Source organism: Corvus cornix, chromosome 1, assembly GCF_000738735.6.
Source record: "Corvus cornix cornix isolate S_Up_H32 chromosome 1, ASM73873v5, whole genome shotgun sequence".
Taxonomy (NCBI): domain Eukaryota; kingdom Metazoa; phylum Chordata; class Aves; order Passeriformes; family Corvidae; genus Corvus; species Corvus cornix.
Genome location: NC_046332.1, coordinates 67,902,195 through 67,919,175, shown reverse-complemented (window position 1 = coordinate 67,919,175; position 16,981 = coordinate 67,902,195). Strand labels below are relative to the sequence as shown.

Sequence of the window (16,981 nt, the reverse complement as noted above, 5' to 3'; positions counted from 1 at the left end):
GGGTATGTGAGGAATAAGTCCATCTGGATGATCCTTCTTGGAACACATGACATATTGCTGTACTATACCACTAAGCAATAACTTCTGCAGATTTACAGAAAGACTGAGCCATAAATCTCAGACTTTAATCCACACTCCCATTTTCACTGGCAGAAAAGAAACCATCCATGCCAGGACCATTTTTCCACACCACCCAACTACTAATCTTGCTGATCTGGCAAAGCATAAAGTTTGCAAGGCTTAGAGCAGCAACCAGTAATTTTAGCCAGCCTTTTTCACACAAACTTCTAAACAATAAAATTTTAAGGAGCTTTTTCTTTGCAAAAAAAATAATCACATAATCACTTGGAACTAAAGGTCTGGGTATGTAAGAGGATTCTTGAGTCTCCTGTCCCAGATTACTTCTAGTAATTATTGAGGAGGGTTTCACATCATGCCTGTGCATCATCTCAGTTGCAAGAGAAAACAAAATACAAGTGAAAGTTGTAGCCTGCTCACCAGATAGAAAAATTATTTTCTCAGAACAGATTCTGTTCATGAGGAACAGAGGGTCTTTACCTTAACTCAGGTGGCACAAGAACACTGCACCACATACAGCGTTTGGTATCTCTGAATGGCTTTGCGGTGGTGTTGATTAGACACAGTGCTATCAGCAAAGGTACGGTGAAAGGCAGCAAGCATGCTCAGAAATAAAGCACAGGGAGAAAATAACTTTTCCTGCTGGGAAGGGAGCCTGCCCAGGTGGGACAGGATGGCAGTCCAAGATGCCAAAAGCCTGAGGGCATATGACATCCCACAAGGTAAAAAGGGGATACCACACAACTGCCAGGCAGCAGAGACAGGAGAGGCACATGGAACACAACTTCACAGAGCTCATCCACCTCAAAAGGTAAATGTGCCTCCTGAGGACCTTCCCAGCACCAGAGGAGTCAGATCAATTAAACAAGTGCGAGAGGGACAGAGATGCAACCTCCCAGATAGTGTGAAAGACTGGTTTTGCTCTTACATAAGATGACAACTCTCGTGTCCTCCTTAGCAGCAGAAGCAGACCCACCCTTTTAATGGTACCTTCCTCTGACCAATTTTCCATATCCAAGGCAAATCAAGCACCTTCGTAATACCTGACAGTCCATGCATGTGTCCTACCAGCACCCTATTCTCTGCCATCGCAGCCTGTTAAGCTGACTTTTCTAAGCACCAGTTTATTTAATCTATTTTGGGTAGATAAAAAAACATGTGCTAAGAGTGGTGCAACAGCAGAACACAGCAGTCCTCTTGTGGTGTCAAAATACACACTGCTTGAGGCACACGTTAGTGTTATCCCATACAACATATCACAGGTGCTTTAAGATGTGGGCAATTAGCCTCAGGTGATATAGCAGCAAAATGCATTTGCTTAGGAATGTTAGAAATCCAAAAGTAAAATGAAATGTTTTAAATTGGTCAGCAGGTAAAATGTTTTCCTTTTTTGTGACAAGATATTATTTACTACTAATTATGAAACTAGAGTTAGCAGAGGATAACAAAAAAGCAAGACATCAAATAGTACCCCTTTTCTGAGAACTGGCATCCTACAAGTTTTGAAGACACTGGTAATTCCTCTTGAATGTATGAAATTATGTATTTCTATTAAATAATAAAAAGACACATCAGATAAAATTCCAGATCAGACAGCATTTCTCTCCTGACACACATATAAATCTGTCTGAAAATCCTCTGAGGAATAGTTTGTCCTCTGGGTAATCAAATTATTTCTATAATTAACTTCTCAATGGAGAGAGTTATCTTCGTGTAACTTATTTCCTTCATTTCTTGGAATAAAATTTCCCTCCCATCCCTCTCCAACCTCCTAAATACATCAAAAGGGCTCATATAGTTAGGACACCACTTTACAGCGTGCTCAGATAGAGAAGTTTTGAATTACTCTGTAAGCATTTAATACACACCGTGGGACTGTCATATGATATATAATGTGTGGAGAAGCAAACTCATACTGAAACAAATCACAAGAACACAGTTGTATGGCTGGCAGCTCTTTTGACTCTAGCCCAGACCCCCTGCATTGCTGTCCATAAGAAGTACTCAATAGTTAAATCTGCTTTTTTGAAAAACACTAATTAAACCATTGCTGAGGGGGTACAATGTAAAACCCCTGTTGCCTCGTGACAACTTCAAATTCCAGCCTTACTCTCTGCTCATGGAGCCGGGAAGGGAACTGGCGGTGCTGAAAGGACCCAAAAAAGCCTCGGTTACAGATCCACTGGATGAATTTCATGGCTGACCTCACTTGGGTGCCGCGGTTTAACGTCGGGACGAGTTGGACAACACACCTTGCACAACAGTTTGCTATCTCGACCTCCCTGGGGCTCCAGCTTGTCGCTACCGTTGAACACCAGCTCCTGACCGCCTCCAACCCTTCCCAGCCATACCCTTGGAGCAAACCTCCACCAAAATAACTTTTGCTAGGGCTTTGTGGATAATTTAAGCACCGCAGAGGTTACCAGCCCTCAGGCTTTTGGCATGACGTAGGAACCAGCAGAGAGAATACCAACATCCTGGAAGGGTGCCAAGTCCCTAAACACCAGATTAGTGAGAAATTACGTTTCGGGTATGAGTCAAAGACTGGAAAATATATTGCCATCTCACGTATCAGACCTCAAAACAGTATGAACTTTCATTCTGAAACCAGGCAGAAAGCATGTCAACAGGCTACCACCTGATCCACCTACAAGAGATTTCTTTCTAATTAAAGCAGTTACATGACATTTCACAGTTTTTTTTTTCCTTGTATTTACAGAGTTATTACTGCCTGTTCCTCTTTGATAAAACTGGTAATTTAAGACAGGAATCAATCCTTCACATTCAACTTGACAGGTTTCCAGAAAAACCCACAAAAGATTTTTTTTTTTTTTGAGACAATAAATTCACCTTTTGTCCCAATATAATAAAAACAGTTCATACTGTAACAAATCAAGATGCCCTTGGATGATTTTTGCCTTGGCTCATTTATTTTAAAACATCTGTCTATATAGTAAAGTTTCACCTTAATCTCTCAGAAAACTGGTGATAAAATTCTTATTAGGAGACAGCAATCCTGAAATATGAAAATCCACTAATTATATTTCAGAACGAAGCCACTTCTATTTCACAGGAAAACTCCCACCTCCGTAAACATGCCAATTACCCTTTGTGCAATTCAGTACTTAATTTCCACTCACACACACACACACCCCTTGACAGGGGATGTGGCACTCAGAGACAAACATCTGATTAATATTTGGAGTGGCAAAACCAGCAGTCCTTAAGGAACACGGTACCTAAGCCTCAAATCCATTTGGGTAAATATCAGAAGTACCACAACAGCCTTTCAGATTTACATTGGTAATCACAAATCATAAAGAGAAGTGATGCTTTTGATATCATCTAACAATTTTTCTCTAAGTCTAAAATAAGCTGAACAGTTTCCATCTCATATTAAATGTTGTAAATATTCATTAACAGTTTGCTTGTAAGGCAAGTATTATTATAATAATATTTCATTTTTTAATTACATTTCTGCAAGTCTTGTATACTAGCTTTAACAAGGCTTAAACCCTCCCCACAGTATTCAGAACTGCTCGTACCAGATTAAAAGAAGAATTTTCCATAGGCAAACATTAAAAAAAAAAAAAATAGACTGTGAAAGAGCTTAGAGGCAGAAGGAAAAGAAGAAAACAAAACCACAAAACTCACTTGACTGTAACTCGATTGGACAAATCCTGAAGATCTCCTGGGTGAAAAAGCTGAGCTTCTTTCAGTCCAATGTTCTCACACGCTTTCAGAAAAACATTTATATTATCCTGCAAAGAGAAGTAGAAAGCAGTTGCTCAGTTAAGAGCACTAAGCAGGTTTTGCAAGATGATTAGTGCGAGCCTTTAAATGTCAAAGTCCAGCTCACGTAAATAATACTGAAAAAGCAATCTTCTGGATCATAAACGCTGCTCGTTTCTCATGCACACAGGCAGGCTGGGCTGCGATCTCAGGGACTGAGGGGTATGTTAAAGATTACCTGGCATAAGGCAACAGTGAGCCAGTAGGCAGCAATCTCTACTTTGATGTCAGCTCTGCTCAGCAAACAAACGCCCTCTTCCTAGCTTTGCACGACAAGCCTCACCTCTTGCCTTTAAAAATAACTCCAGCTACTGACATTCACCACCCAGAAACTCTTGGCAGTGGGGGAAGAAGAGGAGGGACGCTCCGTTTCTATGCTCACAGACTGATGAGGGAATACTGCACCTGGAGTCTGGGTTTGGTTGCTGAGAAAAGCTCTGGAGAGACAGAAACCAAACTGTATTCAGAGCTGCTGCTGCCTCACTTGGGGGGGTTTCTCTCCTTCGAGTTCCTCCCCTTCCCACATCCACACCCCCACCTCCCCAACTTCACACCAATCTGTAACAAAATATAGGTGCAGCACCCACTCACTGCACCTGCTGCAGGATCGACTGACCCATGAGAGAAATGCTAAAAAAGAATAAATCTAATGATATATAGAGAGATTATACAACCTGTGATCTCTTTCCACTTCATAAACAGTGGGCAATAGGCAAGAAATTCCTTCTCGTTAAGGCGGAATGCTATCAACAACAAAAGAATGTGCCCTCTTGTGCACTTGCTTCCTTCAGCTGGGAGCCAAAGGAAAAGGTACATGAAGTTACTTAATTCATAAGCTACACACAGCCCTGTCATTAAGAGTTTGTAAGTCAAGGTGCTGGTATCAGTTTCACAGTAAGGGAAAGCTCTGCTTCAGCAATTTAATATGCTTTAAACTTTTTTTTTGGACATATAATCACAGGATGTAACAGATATTCCTTCATTTAAAATTCATTTTTAAAAAAACATCTACAAAGAAAATAACAGCTGCTTCTAATATAGAAAGTAAAACAAACCCAAGAATCCCCACAACCTTCTGTTTTGAAGGTCCCTGGGATTCTAGTATTCCTTATCAGTCTGTAAACATGGCTTAATTCAAGGAAAATATTTGAGCAAGGTATTCCCCATGCAGGCTGTGGGCTCTGCATTACCACATCTGAAAGATCCCAGGTGTCTTACACCATGAAGGTTATGCCCCAAGGCCTGATGAGAGGTGCCATGGTTAGGGCTCCCCTGCTGCAGGGGGTGCAACATGATGGCAAACATGGGGGACACAGTGTGGTGGCAGATGAGAGGAGGGAGCTGGAAGGATGGAGGACAGGCAACCTCACCTATGCCCGGGCACTGGCCCCTGCAGTGCCCCGGGGCTGCCTGCACATTTGGCCAGCAAAGAGCTTCATGCTGTGAGATGAAGCCTCAGAAGGGGCACTTATTTTTCCTTTCCATGCAATGCCCCTTTTTTCTTTCCATGCAGCATGGGGAAAGCTGGCTAGATGTGTCAACTTTATTCAATTAATATTTGAGTGTCACATTAGTACCAAAACAGCAAGGACTTGAAAAGCATCATTTCCTCTGCATGGAAGAAGCCACAGGCTACAGTCTCATTGCAAGAAGAGGAACTACTTGCTAAACACCAATCAGGTCAGTGTTCAGGGGGCTAGGGAGTCTAATAAACTGGAAAGTAAGGCACAAGAAGAAAGCAGCAGAGCAGAAAGAATGAGTAACTCCAAGGTAATGAATTGGAGAGACACCAACAGCAGTGAAGGCAACATGGACTGATCGGTCTGACCAGTTACCACAGCTCAGAGCAAACTCCCAAACCAATGGGTTATGTCAACCACAGTGCTGCAAATGAGCACATTGTGCACGTAAACAAGGAAGAAGAGTCAGATTTAGAAAAATAGATGTCGTCTACACCCTGAGAGCAACAAAAACAAAGCAGAGGAGTTGCTCATCAGTGGTTGCTTGGCTGCACAACCACAAAACTGTTGGCACAGGAGAGAATTACTTTTGAAGGTGTTTCAGCAATTAAACCTATCAAGCATCAACCTCCTGATAAACAGCACTTACAGCCCCCGAGAACACCATAGCTGACAGGAGTCAAGACCATCAGGAATGGGGTCAGAGGCAGGGAGGGATAACATGGAAGGCAGAACACCGTTAGTCATGGCACTCACATGCAGGATAAAACATGGTTCAAAATCTCCCTTCCTTCAGCTCCCAAGCCAGAAGTTTGATCATACCTGCCATCTCACAGGTTACTGCCTCAACACCAGCTGTTCTGCATTCAGGGCCTAGAAACGACCCTCACAGCATCAAGAGGTGACACATCCAATAGGCTATTTATCAGGTTTGGATATTGACACAAAAAGGTATCATTTAAACAAATCAGCACCTCTAAATACTGTCCTTGCACAGTTATTCTTGACCATTCCTAATCATCTTCGTTAATCAGCAAAGCCACAGGTCCCAAAATAGCTAGCAGCCATTTTAAACTCTATCAGAATAATGAATGGGAAGATAAATTTTAAATAGCACCACAGAAATAAGTAGAAAAAAAATTACAAGTTCTCAACCTTGCAATTAAATTTATCATTAGAAGTGCGAATGGGAACATTTTTCAGTGATTAATGCACTCAAATATAGAAACCATGACACTATTCCTTTTGCCAATGCAACTGTACTTTAGCAAGACTAATGGTCACTGCCACTGCAGCTTCAAAGGACATATTGTAATCTGAATCTCATCACACTTCACAGAAACGGTTCTATTTAAACATCCAGACCTCAAAATCCTGGAGAAGCACAACACACCATACCTATCTCTAGGGTGACAAAAGTCACTGATGAGATGTGCTTAAGATAAAAAGGTTCATCCACCACCCTCCTCTGCCCCCAAGGGGTTCCCAATCTCTGGAAAAAGGAGCAGGCCATTTAAATTTAAGAAAAATTCAAATTAGCAGTGAAGAAGGATTATGATGATAAGGGGAGATGAGGGACTTAAGACAATGAAAACTGGAGAATTTTATTCCCTTGTACCAATAAAATGGATCACGAGAGGCAATACTAGTACCATCTATCAGCACAAGAGAAGCAAAGCCAGAAGGGGAGCGAAGGGCTGCCCGTTTCAAAAGCAAGGATCCATTGTCAGACAGATCAAATACATTTTTGCAGAAAACATAAGGTTCTTACCATTATTAGAGGATGCTCTTGAACTAACAGGGATAAAATAATCCAGTTAATTTTTGTGTTATTAACAGAATTCAATCACTGCATTTCCCTGAGCATCTGAAGTTGGAATTAGCATCATAGAATTACAGGTTTTAAAACACAACAAAAATAAGGCCCGAAGTCTAAACCACAGAATTCAAGTGTAATTCATTTCTGGTATGCTATTACTACTTCTAAGTGTCTTGGTGAGAGGGAGCAGGGAGGTTGGAATGAAACTATGGGTAGGGCTGGTTTTTTCCCCCAAATGATGTGCTTGATGGAACAGCAGAGCATTTCAAATGTTCCCAGCATGGCTTGAGTTTTCCACATGCTGTACAGACTTTTTTAAAATGCACAACATAGAACACTGACTAGATAGAGCTATTACCCTTCAGTATTCCATTTTTGCCTCAAACTTCAAAGTGAACCACACCCAAAAGCTCTGCAAAGTCATAATGTGGGAGAGACAGAGCTGCCAGTGGGAAGCAGGTCATCCACAAGCAGCTTTTTAAATACTGCTGTTCAGGGAAAAGGCAAACAATACTGCACACTTTCAGCTATGTACCTGACTTTCTGGTCCCCATGGGGCATCACTAGACATAAACCCCTCCCTCTGCCTGTTGTTAAAGCATTTTCCTCTAACCAGTGCTTTGAAGGAGCCGAGATGACATCTCCACATTGAAAACGAGGCTGTGGTTCACACTCTCCTTCCAGCATCCAAGCAGAGCAGGACTGCCTCTCACTCCTGCAACCCCATGGACATGAGGAAAGAAAAGAGCTGAGTCTTTCCTGTCCTTCACTTGCTGGTCCTCAGTGCTTGCTCCTGATCCTAGGCCAGGGGCTGGGAGGCTGTGCCAGAGCAGATGAATGTGAGGGGAAGAGCAGGGGTGATGCTGCAGGGCTCCTCAGCCCTATCACTATGCTCCAGACCACAAAGAAGAAAGAAGCCTGTTCCGCTATGGGGAAACACAAGAATATGGACACCGGCCCTTAAAAAAATCACAATATTAAAGAGCAACTTAAAAAAAAAATTAAAAAAAACTGAGGCAGTGGGCAGTGGTTCTGCGTTGCACCTGTGATCAGCTCCTAATATATGTCACCTTGGCAAGAACTTGAAAGAAAAAGGGCTGGTGAGGTGCTGGTGGTGGTAGGGAAGTACAGAGCTTCCTCAACACCTAAAAAAAGGAGGAAAAAGAGCACTTTTAAACCAGAAAAAATAAATTAGCATGAGCAGCAGGAAAGTAAGAGAAAAGACAAAAGATGCAAAAAGGATCAAGAAAAGGCTGACATTAAGAAGGAAAAAACCCCAAAGCCACCAACCTTAGAAGGGACATAAGAGTGTGTAAAGCAGAAACAGCATTTTTAATGTTTCTAAAGTAAGAATTAATTAAAAGAGGTCTCTCCATAAGAGAATGTAGATACCATCTTATTTTGGCTACTTACATGCAACGCAATGTCACGCTAAATTTGGCTTGTGTAACAGAGCTGCACTTTTATTTAAAAAAAAAATCTCTCATTATCATGATTATCTGGATGGGACAGGAATATTAATTTAAACAAGTGTGTAAATACATTTTCTTTCTTTAGGGTGCAGTCATGCTGTGTGGTAAGCCTGGTCTTCTCCCTAGTTAACTGTTTCTCTGAAGCCCTGCATATGCACCAAAACACAATGAAATCTCATAGGCATACAAGTTATGGCACATCTTTCAAATCACTTGGCAACTGGGATAAAAACCCAATTTAACTAACATGGTATTTTTCTGTTTTTCCTGGGTATATCAGCCAATAAAAGACAGTACTCTAGGTTGTCTCCTATTCTGATACAAATACCTGCTGTTTCAGTCAAACCCCTTATTTCTACTGCTATTCAAGCTCCGGTTTGGAGGGGAGAGTTGGGGAGGAGGGTGTTTGGGTGGGTTTTTTGTGGGTTTGGGGAGGATTTTAAGGGGTTATTTTCTGAGTATGGAGGGGATGGTACCCTATGCTTGAAAGGCCACGAAACGTATTTGCACTAAAGCGTTATGTCATCATCCAGACCATGATTTGGTGCCAGAATTTTTTTTTCAGTTTCCAGGCTTCCAAAAAGAAATAAAAAAATTTTTAAAAAAGACAAAAACAACCAAGTACCTATAGTGCCTAGCAACAAAAACTTTTGACATTTTAAGAAGAGAGATTGATGCATTTTTTTGGCTACAGAGTTCTGAAAATCATTTGAATAGGTCACATTTAACAGGCATTTTTCCTTAGTACTACATTTATCAAGACATTTAGTCATCTTGAAAGCTTACAGTGTGTCTCCAACTCTGCCTTCATGACAAACCCTCTTTATTGGCACCGTCATTCCCTTATGTAAGGACATCTTCCATTAAAAACACTGGTATTTTTTTAAAGTAGAATATATTTTTCATATGCACAGCATTATACCATCCACTCAAGTTGGCTCAAATCAATCTAATGCAGAATTTAGAGCTGCATTTGGCAGCAGCATCACTGCACAGCTACGCTTTGTTTATACTCAGAGGTGGGGTAAAAGGAAAGAAACCTACAGCAGGAGCCCGTTGAACAAGTTGGGTGACTTGCTCTTCCTCGGAGGTACGTTTCGGTTATTAGCCCTGGCTGCGGGTGCAGGTGGGGGCAGAAGGGGTGAGAGGATAGGAGGGAATAGGGCTGAACACCAACCCTGTGATCTGACCGCAGGCCTAGGAGCCAGGAACTCCCCATTACCACCTTGGCCTTGAATGTCAGGATGTTTGGTGCCCATTACCCACCCATCCCATCTGTAGACTGATCCCAGCTCCCTGTATTTCTCTGAAGGCCAACAGTTTCAACCTTGAACCAAATGCAGAAGGAGGAGTGGATAGAATCCCTAAACAGCTCTTTTACTCCCTTTTCGGACCCAAAACTAAAAATAGTAATTAAAACAATCATCCTGCAGACATAATTTGACTTAGAGTGACCTCAGGGCTTCTGTTCAGTAAATTATCCCACCTATAACAGAGTGCACAGAGCACTGTGTTGGCCAAAGATCAGAAACTGCGTTAATTGCTTTGCCACTCCCCTCTGCGCACGCCCTTCATTGCTTTTCCACACTGGGTAAAATAATAAATTACTATGATCCTTGACACAGGGATTCCCTGCCCCAGCTCTATGCATGATTACAGATACTAAATCTTTATTGATTCACTGCCAGCTTTCCTCTCGAAAAACAGGTGTTCCTGCTGTGAGAATGCAGGAATGAATCTTTGTGCACAAACTTTGCTGTTACCTTGGTGCTGCCAGTATCAATAGCTGTAGATCAGCCAGGAAGAGGAGGAGCATTCCCCTTCACCATTGCGACCATTATGGAAACCCCATTTTAAAGCAGCCTTAGGTAAAGAATCATCCTGGTTTCGGACAAGAAGGTCCATCTGTCTCCCGAACCCCAAGTCCATCTGCAGTGACTGCAGCTGGTTATGATTCTCTGTAAGACCAAGGTGTACATTTAGGGATCTTCCCCAGAACTTGTTATTCAGGTCCTGGCACTGCCCACCACCAGGTGTAATGGCCAGCAGAAGACATCTCTGCTCAGCCCACCTCACTGCCGGCAACCTCTCACAGCACTGAGCTCCACAGTTTCTTCACAATGGGAGTAACTGGATGAAGGAAAACACACAGGGGAAATTAATGTGGGTTGTTGGGGTTTTTAAACAGGACTTCTGAGTTGACAGCTTTTAAGGTGTTTAACACAAGAAAGGACCAACTGTTTTCAATGACTCAAAATGTCTCCCAGGCTGATATCTCTAACCGTGCTACAGCATAACCTTGCCTATGACATTACAGACGTATATCACTGCAACAATGGGTACCAAATGAGCCTTTTATTGATAAGAGAGTGAATATCAGGTTGTAAACTGCAGGTGTGTTTTTGGGATGTCACCGCTACCAAATAAGGCCATCTGGAATGGAGAAGGACAAAAGTACATCAGGCTGGCAGGCAAGCCTTGTTAATAGAGCTCATCCACTCACAGGCATTCATATTGTAATTAAAATATAAGTTTGGAAAGCCAGTATGGAAGAACTAGCCTGGACTATTTCCTTGTTTAGACAAGCCTTAACTTTCCCACCAGTTAGCTGCATTCCAATCAAAGTCAAGGGGAAAAAAAAATAAAATTCAAGTGATATGCTTTACACCCCAAACAGTTTATACAAAACAGACTCTGCAAGCAAAGTGTCCTAAATACTTCAGTGCCAAGTACTGGAATGACAGTAATCCACTTAAAGGTGAAACTCCCCTGAAGCCTAATGAGTAATAAAAGAAGTAAAGACCTCTTGCTCTTGAAACAGAGTTTTGGCAGAGCTTGCTTTCCTCCTCCACCAATTCCCTTTTTTTTATTTGTATACATAGGTTTTTTTGTTTTGCTCACACAGGTTAACAACTTGATATAGGTGAAATTCAGCTTCTTCATACACAGGACTTGAAACAGAGCCTCAGATCTGCAATTCATGTGGCCCCTGGTTTTTGGACAATTATTTAGTACTTCATTCTTTCTAAGAGAGCATTTGGGAGGTTCCTCTTAACTTTGCTTCCTTCAAGAGCCAAGCATCTTTTGTTTCTTAACAGGAGTAGCACCCTAGTACTGTATCTAATTCTTGCTGCCCTGCCATGGGCTTATCCTGTGCTGTCAAGAAGCTTTCCCAGCACCCTGGATCAACAAGCTGGTTTGGAGATGACCTGCCTTGGAGCCCACCTGAACCCCCGCATCAGTGCCAGGCTTGCTCACGCCCCTCCCCACCCTCCTGCCATGCAGACAGCAGCTTGGTCACCCCAGCTGAAGCAGTTCAGCACCCTGCCTTTGGCAGCACTTGTTGCTGGTGGTGTTGTTAATAGCTCTTTCTCATACCTCACTGGAGGAGGGTGATTCAGCACAGACACATGGGCGCGGAGGTGTTCAGACAGGCGTTAGGAGATGTGGTATGACGATTTTGTACCAAACAGAAGGGTAAATAGCATAGCTGCACAGCTCCACCACTGATACTGCAGAAAAAGTTACCACCGCTGCAATTAACATCTACGTTCTTTGAAAACTGCCATGAGTTTTAAACACCTCACATTGATAAATATCCGAAAAGCCAGAGGTGGGGCGGGGGGGGAAGTACTCTAGTGTCCACCTTATGAAGATTTAGCACAAACACTGAGTGCTGCAAGGAATCTCAAATCTTCACTTCCTTGGCAAAGGCAGGAGAAATCAGATTATGAATGTCACAAGTATGAGTTAAGGTGTGTACTACTTCTACATGGTTGACATTTTTTTTCCAGTTAGGAAGGAATGTTCTTGACAAACACAGACAGTCATCAGTTACTTCAGAAATAAAAATAGCATACAAACAACAGAATATACCGCAGACTACAGCTGATTGAATTGATAAATGGACATTTCTTGCAGCTCATTTGGCAACCGTATTTATGTGTTTTGTTAAGTGGCAGCAAGCTCAGGCAAAAAGGGTAATACTTTTTCAGAGCTTTGGTTTAGAGCAGGAGGAGGGACGAAAATTTTCCATATTAGAAAGTTCTTGCTGCCAATCATATTACTTAATAGTCAGTTGACAAGGTTTTTAAAAACTAAATAATTACTTAGCATTTCGACATCTCGTCCCAGTAATACACTAAAAGCACTGGATTGGACAACTGATCTCATTCAAAGCATCCCAAAATACTGCTTTTGATTCAGAGATCAACCAGCAGGCACAGCACTTATTGTCCCCCTGACAAGAGGCCAGGGCAAGTAGCTGAACCACCATTTCTTGGGGTCTGCATCCATACACTTTCTCCCCACTTCCTATGTCTCCTAGACACATTTCACTTCACCATCACCCACCTAAAACCTGTCAAATTCAACCCTGTGTCTGGGTTTCACTCTGTCTGGTCGATGTCTTGGGCAGCTACTAAAAATGTCACAAAGAGTTTGCATCAACCTCCTCTTTCCCCACACCCTACATTTCAAAGTGTTTAGGCAGCAACAGAAAACAATTAAAGGAAATTCAGAGCTAAAGCTGAAACATACCATATGTTTTCAAGCAGAGGGGCACAAAACATCAGTAAACCACTTCCGAGATTACATACTCCCACTATCAGGCATGGAAAGACTACAGAACAATGTCATCTCTAACTATTAATAACCATACTTCCTTTCTAGCACACAACCCTTTCTTCTTAATTGTCTGCTAGGGGTATTTCCATACAGGCCACATTCCTCTTTCCCGTAAGACAGCAAAAAGAGTACCAACAGTGATTTATAGTTCCATGTACATTCCTATCAGGTTTTGCATTACTCCTGACATTTGCTAATTTTCCCTTCTCTTGGTTTACAGTGTAGTCAATGAGAAAACTGGACTGAAGTCAAGATTTCACCCCTACCCTACAAGTGCTGATTAACCTCTGCGCTAAGGCCACTAAAACGCTCACTAACTCTACTATCTTTAGGTATAGAATTGAAACAATGGTAAAGAACTTTTTGCGAAGTACTCCAAGATCTGACACATTAGCAACTTCTTATATAAGAAGAAGCAAGACTTTTCTTATTTTAACTATTTAAAAATCAGGTCTCTAAAATGCTTCATAAATTCATAAAACCAGAAAAAAAAAAATCATAACTTGTTTTGGTTTTTTTTTTAAACAGAATTTTCATCCCAGTTACTGTGGCCATCATGTTCTCAAACTTGAAGAAACATCTGCTTAAGCGTTTGAGGTAATGTAAAATTCAGTAGTTTCAGTTGCCAATGGAAACACATTTACTAATTTCCAAATTGCATTTTTCTGAGCACTGACAAAATCTCACTAAAATACATCACATAAGAAATGTAACACTTTATCTGATGGCCACATTTGAAATACAGTGCTGTGTCAATTCCCAGGTGAAAAGATTTTTTTCTCATACTAGTAACATGGGATCTTAGAATGGTTTGGGTTGGAAGGGACCTTAAAGATAATCTTAGTCCAACCTGCCTGCACTGAACAGTGACATTTTCAACTAGATTAGGTTGCTCAGAGCCCCATCCACCCTGACCTTGAATGTTCCCAGGGATGAGGCATCCACTATGCCTCTGGAAAAGCTGTTCCCGTACCTCACCACCCTCACAGTAAAGGATTTTTTCCTTTCATCTAATCTAAATTTATCCTCTTTTTACTTAAAACCATTACAAGAAGTAATCACAACAGTCCCTTCTAAAAAGTTTGTCCTTATCTTTCTGATAATTTTCCTTTAAATATTGAAACATAGAGACTTCTCTTCCCAGGCTGAATAACCCCAACTCTCTCCGCCTGTCTTCATAGGAGAAGGGCCCTTCTCTGGACCCTCTCCAACAGGTCCACATCCTTATAACTGGATGCAGCACTGCAGGTGGGGTCTCACCAGAGCAGAGCAGAGGGGCAGAATCCCCTCCCTGGCCCTGCTGCCTACACAGCTTCGGATACAGCCCAGGACATGTCTGGCTTTCTGGGCTGTGAGTGCCCATGGCTGGGTCATGTCCACCCTCTCACCCACCAGCACCCCCAAGTCCTTCTGGGCAGGGCTGCTCTGTATCTTATATTGATACTGGGGGGTTGCCCCAACCCAGGTGCAGCCCTTGCACTTGGCCTTGTTAAACCTCCTGAGATTCCCACAGGCCCACTCCTCAAGCTCGTCCAGGTCCTCCCAAATGGAATCCCATCCTTTAGGTTTGTCAACTGCACCACTCAGCCAGCTTGGTGTCATCTGAAAATGTGCTGAGGGTGCCCTTGATCTCTTTGTGTCATTGATGAAGATATTAAACAGAACTTGTCCAAGCAAGAATCTCTAAAGGACATCCCTTGTCAGTAATCTCCCTCCGGACATTAACTATGACCACTACCCTCTCTGTGCAACCATCCAACCAATTCCCTATATATCAAATGATCCACCCATCAAATCTCTCTCTGTCTCCAATTTAGACAGGAGGGTGTTGTGGGGTACTGCATCAAGGCTTTACAGAAGGCCAGATAAGTGACATCTGCATTCCTTCCCTTGTCCACTGATGCGGTCACTCCATAACAGAAGGCCAATAGGTTGGTGAGGCAGGACTTGCCCTTGGCTGTCCCAAATCACCTCCCTGTTCTCCATGTGCCTCAGCAGAGGTTTAGGAGGAGCTCTTCCATGATCTAAACAGGCACAGATGTGAGGCTGATGGGTCAGTAGTTCCCAGGGTCCTCCTTTCTACCTTTTTCAAAGATGGGTACAGTGTTTCCCTTTTCCTGTAAATTTCTTGCTTCCCACAAGAAAAAGGAAAATAACACTTTTGGGAAGTTTTTTCACTTGCAGCATAAGAAGAATATTGAACAAGAAGAACTACTACTATAAAGAGGAACATGCCCTCATTCCTACCATCCAAAGTACTCCTAAGCCTGCATTAAACATATAAACTGCCTTATAAAGGAGAGCACATTGGATGCAGGGCATGAATTTGGGCAGATCATACCCACTTTCACTTTCTTCCTCTTCAGTTTTATATATATTGAACTTCAGTCATAAGAAACACCCACTGCTATTGCAAAACAAAAGTTTCCACTCATGTAAGGATTACTCCAAGTAAGAAGTCTCTTAAAATACTTGTCTTTCTGAATTTCCCAACAACTTGCTGAGCATACTTATCCAGAAATCAGGTAATGATGCCTCTTTGGTTTTGTTTACACATTTAAATTAACACCTTTCCAGAAAAATACAGATATCACCTTGTGCCTTGCCTTAAGAAAAGCAATACCAGACTAATCAGCCTCCTGGTGAATGATCTCAAATAGGACTTCGGCAGCTTCACTCTTAGCAGGGCTGCATATGCACTCACCCGGTACGTCTGAATGTACAGGCCACTGACAAATCAAAATCCCATGACCCAGATCAGCCACAAGAGAGGGCCATGGTGATGCCATGAAGATTTTTTGCCTTTTCTTTTATACCCCTGTTATACCTTTTTGCAACTTCTGTATTCTTAGTGCATTTTGGCTACATTCTTGGACTTGCTTGCCAAGCTGAGAGACTAAACATTTTAGAAGCTTTGTAGCTAGGGATCAGTGTGCCCCAGACCCCAAGGTCCTCTCCAGAACACATTCTGTAAACCAAGATAGAACCATCCAGGAGAAGGTTCCTTGGGGAGGGGGGCTCACTCCAGCCTCTCATTGGAGAATCTTTGATAGATATGATAGATATCTTTGATAGATATACTAATTAGTAAGACATAATGTTATACCAGATCTTCTGGGGGTGAGCATTGCAGTGGGCATTGGGGTGCGCTGGACCTGGACATAGTGCACCTAAGGATCCTTAAAATAAATACCAAGGTAAAATCCCTTTTCCCCTTCTAACCGTGTATGACTCTTGATTTTAAGACCAGGAAAAGGCATCAATGGAAGCAGGACTGAAGGCAGAGCCCACAGCCACCACATTAGCTGTAATGTGTTCTGTTACTCTTCAAAAAGGTGACTTAAACCTTCAGAAGAAATAGCAATGCTCCACATCACTCAGTATTACTCCCTCGTTGCTGAAAAAAACCAAAAAAATGGTCAGAAAAGCAAACAGAGCACGTCAAATACTTATCAGCTCATTAGTCAGATCTTGACCAAAATTTATGAGGCTATTTTTTACAAGCATTTTTGGACTTAAACTTGGTGGTTGTGCAGCAATTAAGTCTATATTTTCTGATGTTCAGTAGTGAAGCAAAGCAAACAGCAGCTTTTATATAACTTACTCCATGTATTTGTGTACTTGCCCTTCCTCATTTTTCATGAGGAATGGAAAAGAGGAGGAGTTTCCTTATAATCAGTTTCTCATAGCAGACAAGACACCATTATTACTCTTGACTCATATACTAGTCAAAT

The 16,981-nt window shown here is 42.1% G+C and overlaps 1 protein-coding gene across 12 annotated transcripts in view; it reads right to left on the bottom strand.

Annotated features, from left to right (window-relative positions):
* The window catches only part of LMO7 (LIM domain 7), a 132,081-nt gene that overhangs the window by 70,559 nt on the left and 44,541 nt on the right, over positions 1-16,981 (bottom strand). For all 12 annotated transcript variants that reach the window (XM_039549749.1, XM_039549627.1, XM_039549705.1 and 9 more), the window contains exon 4: positions 3,733-3,839. In XM_039549749.1, coding sequence (XP_039405683.1) covers positions 3,733-3,839 — 107 coding nt within the window. The remainder of the gene's footprint in view (positions 1-3,732; positions 3,840-16,981) is intronic.